This window comes from Centruroides sculpturatus, unplaced genomic scaffold, assembly GCF_000671375.1.
Source record: "Centruroides sculpturatus isolate CEXI.00-Female unplaced genomic scaffold, Cexi_2.0 scaffold5229, whole genome shotgun sequence".
Lineage (NCBI taxonomy): Eukaryota > Metazoa > Arthropoda > Arachnida > Scorpiones > Buthidae > Centruroides > Centruroides sculpturatus.
Window position 1 is genome coordinate 1 of NW_019389322.1, and position 4,700 is coordinate 4,700.

Sequence of the window (4,700 nt, forward strand, 5' to 3'; positions counted from 1 at the left end):
GTCATCGTCTTAACTAGTGCTTTAAATATTAAATGTTACCAGTAATCATTACTTTCTGTCAATACAATAGTTTAACTTTATTTGCAAAAAAAAAAATACAATAGTTTAAATTGTTGGTATTACTATAGCTGTTTTTAAAGTTGGTAGCAGACAAACAATACTAAATGAATTATATATTAATTAATTAATAATAAATAAATTTTCAAATTATACATTTTTTACTTGCCTTAGCATATCTTTTTGGTACTAGAATCAATAAAACTGGTTTCTCAAGTGATTAAAATAAGTAGATTGAAATGACTATAAACTGAGTGACAGCAAATTCAAAATTTTCAAATTTATATATTTTTTTCAAAGAGTATTGTAGTTTATATGGAATTGATTACTACAGTGTTCCCGCAAACATTTTTTCCATTAAATAAAGCATTAGAATATACCTGTGAAAAGATATAGCCTACTTATTTTTCTAATGTTTTCAAATGAAAGAATTAATTAATTAATTAATTGCAAAAAATTAGAAATATATTAAGAATTTCAATTAATCTATCATAAATTTTTCCATTAAAATATATTCTATAATTATAATTTATTTTTTATTTATTTTTACTTACTTTTCTGTGACTTTCTTTCCAAAACTAATTGAAGATAAAAGACTTCCTGTATTGATATTTGTTCTAAGTTGTAAGGGATTTTGATCAATATATTTGTGATAAAGTATAGAAAATGGTTTGCCTTTTTTACCACTTCCAAATTGCATTTTACTTCCCAAAGGAAGAAAAGCAGCAGAATGTGCCAACAATGCTACCTGGGCTTTTTTAGCTGCTTGAAGTAATTTTGTATTAGCATCAGAGGAATTTAGAAAACTTGTTACCATATCATAGGATTGAGTGATAATTGATGTCTCCAAGTATGCCTAGTTAAAATACATAAGATAGAATGACTCAAAACTGGGTATAAGATAATAGACACTGCATATATAACCAATATCCAGCAAGAAGAAACTACATGAAAGCAAACATTTTCATCTCTGTTTAATGGGCATCATCAGGCTAACTGACCTTCACAGTTGTTAAAACAAACAGAAAAGTTACTAGGAATAGTTGATTGCTTTCCATGTGTTAAAAGGTGAGGGACATAAGAGGGAGGAGAGAAAGATTAAACTTTGTAGATTGACTTCCATGCAGGGAAGAAGGAGTCTACATATCTAAAGTTGATTGCTGAATTTTTTCTTGTGGCTTTGTAAATTTCTAATTGTTCTAAATATCTAAGCTGTTCTTTGTGGGAGGTGCCATGTGGGAGGCATGATTGATTGAAATGTACAATACATCTGTATCAGGGTCAGAGATAAAGGTTGCTAATGTGGTATTGACCAGCTCCTTCATGCTTGAAGTCCAATGTTCTTTGAGGTGGATGTTTTTCTTCAAGATGGCTGATTTCAGTGCCTTAATTTGTTGAGCCTTACCCTTTCATCTGACACCAAAACAGGAATAAGGAACTCCAAACTATCACACAGTATGCCAGACAACATGGCTACTCTCCAAACACAATCAAAGGTATAATTTGTCGTCATTCCTCCACCACCTCCATCCTAATAATTGCACCCATGATACTGTATAAAAAGCTAAAAGAATGGCGGCTCTGTAGAAAGAAATTGCCAGAAATAATAACTTTTGATTAGTTTCCATAAGTCCCTCAAAACCCAACTTTCATCCTTCTCTGCAATGCTAAAGCCCATCCAGACATAACCTGCCAACCTGCTATTCCTAATAACTTTTCTGTTGTGGTGATACACCAATGTATTTTGTTATATTTTATATATATGTTTTATATGTGTTTTTCTATTTTTCCTTCCTTCTTTGTTCTGTGTTCCTTTGTATACTTCCTGGAACTTTCTTTCAAGTGTGGGTGGTGGATGATCTGGTTAGGGGACAAAAGAAAAGAAATAGCCCAGAGGGCAAGTGGGAGATGAGAGGGTCACTTTTGCTTTGGACCTAGAAGAGGGAAGACGTGTCAGAGGTCTCCAGGTCATTGTAGCATCGACTGGAAGAAGGTCACAAAACGTTCAGAAGAAAGAAGTATCGTGACTAAAGAACTAAGAAACTTATTCGTAGACTCTCCCATATGATCCATCCCCAAAAGAAATTCCAGGACGACATCATCCAACCACCGCCACCTCGATCACCAACTCGGGTACCCGTTCATGCTTAAAACTATATTCCTGTCCCTCATGATCTATCCTTTTCTCTCTTTCTTTTTTTTTATTTAGAGTAAGTAGGTTTAAGTTAGAAAATAAGTATTTTCTTTGTATCGCAAAATAAAACTTATTTGACTGTGGATCTGAACAGGTGTTGCTTTTTTTTTGTTGGAAAATAAGGAATCAGGAGTGTCGGAATCCACAAGAATTTTTCTTGTAGAAGTTTATACGAGAAAAAATAAAAGCACGTTTTATTGTTTTAATACCTGTCTGTAAAAATCAAAACTCACCACGTGCATACAACAACACTGTTTGTTTTAACAACTGCAAAGATCAGTTAGCCTGATAGTGAATTTGGTTATTGTTATTAACTGAACATGGACAAAAATATTTGTTTTCTTGTAGATTCTTCTTGTTGCATATTGGTTATATGTGCAGTGTTTAAAACAAACCTTTATTCAATTTACTGACTTTATTTTCTATTTAAAGAAAATTGTAAATAAATTTAAATAAATGCATGATATTTACTTTTAGAGAAGATGCTTTCTCTGTAGATTTTGCTATTGCATTCAGACATTTAGTTTTATAAGCAGTTTCTTTGTGATTACAAAGTGGCAAAACACATGAATGTAAGGCAGAAACTTGGCTAGAAACCTGAGTAACTGTAGGAAATTCTGCAACTGAATTAACTGTATACATCACAATATCGTCCATTTGTTCTTTTGTAAACTGTGTGTTGTTGTTGTTGTTGAAAGAAAAACATGAAAACAAACATAAAGCTTTTAATGAATTCCCTGGAAAAAAAAAACACAGTTTTAATGATAATAAAAACTACAGTAACAAATAAAAGTATTTGTTAAAACTATCAAAAGTTCAACATTAAAATACACTTTATTAAAAATCAAGTCATATTTTTAAAGCTTTTTAATTCTTATCAATTTGTCTTTATGGGCAATTAGTATAGTTCTAATTATAGTACACTTAATTCTTTTTACCTCTATGTCCTTATTCTTGTAAATTTCTGTGTATTATCCTGTCTACTTGGACCTTGTTTATTAATTGGACTTATTATACTGGTATAGTTTCCAATTAGCAAACAGAGGAGAACTTAGTCAAAAGTTAAAATAAAAATGGTATAAAACAAGTCCACAATATATATGGTAAGTTAAAATACATTATAAAAACTTTGTAATCAGAATTTGGTTATCATTATTATCTTTGAATAAGTAGATCTTTTTAAGCTCTGTGCTATTAGCTTCAACATGTAGCTGATAACACATAATTGTTANTTTTTTTTTTTTTTTGATGATATGAAACCGTGCTTTACAATTTGTTTATGCTTCTAACACAATAATAAAGATGAGAAAACCCGCCAAGTGTCTTAATATATACCACTTTATTGTGTTAGAAGCATAAACTAATTAGTTTTATCAAAATTCTAGATGATGATACTGATCAAATAATCACCATTTTGTAGCAATTTGTTATACAGTTTCAATTTATTTGAAAAATTTGTACTTAAAGTTTATTTATTAATTATAATTAGGGTTTCTCTAACGGGATCCTGGAATCCTGGCTGGAAAGAAAACAATCCCAGGATATTCTTTTCTTTCTGGGAAATCCCACAAATTTCTTAAAAATTCACTTTTTTCTTATTTTGTGTTAAGGTCAAGGAAATTTTATAAATAGATACTATAATTAACTTATAAACTGTCAGAATACATTTGTATTTATTAATTTTAAGCCTGCTTATTTGTTTTTAAATTTTTGCTTGTTATGGCATGTCACAGATTGTTAATAATCAATATGTTTTACTTTTACTTTTTTTACAATTATTTTTCAGAATTTGTAATATCTTGAATAATTGCACTGATGCTGTCTTAATTTTTAACCATGCCCAGTAGCTTCAGATTGTGCAAGGATACAAATGACTACGAAGTATGCAAGTATGAAATTTTTTTCTTTATAAATCTGATTATTAAAGCCAAACAAACTGCCGAGTTATCGGGGTGTAAGCTTGATGACGCTATTAAAGCAGCCAAGTGAGACATATCAAGAATACTAGAGGGCAAAAGAAGTACTGTAACACATCTTGAAAATAAACTAGAAATCTTTGAGGCTACAGGTGAAAAAACACATAACATCTGTCTTCTCTTAAATGCATTAAAGACAATTCCACGCATATCAATTGAATTGGAAAGGACATTCTCGGTAGCAGGACTTTTCATTACTAAAATAAGAACGAGATTGAGTAATGAAACTATTGACCATCTTTGCTTTTTAAAATCTTATTATAAAAATTTACAATAATATTTTGTATTATGTTTTATTTAAAAAAATGAAAATTACCTTCTATGTTAGAAGTTTGATCTAATTTCATTTTTTCTTTAAATTTTCAACTCAATTCAAAGGCATTTTTTTTTGTTGTAAGCAATTTGCAACAAACTTTAAAAAATTTTTCTATTTGTGAAAATTTCTATCAATATGTACAAAGGTAATTTTTAAT

General features: G+C 29.9%; 1 protein-coding gene across 1 annotated transcript; it reads right to left on the reverse strand.

Annotated features, from left to right (window-relative positions):
* Positions 1-611: 611 nt before the first annotated feature.
* On the reverse strand, positions 612-2,985 carry LOC111617232 (the record flags this gene model as incomplete). Its single annotated transcript, XM_023358559.1, has 2 exons — positions 2,723-2,985; positions 612-913 (listed from the first exon to the last, which is right to left on the reverse strand). Coding segments are annotated over exons 1-2 (488 nt in total), but the record flags the coding sequence as incomplete, so codon positions are not given.
* Positions 2,986-4,700: the final 1,715 nt, after the last annotated feature.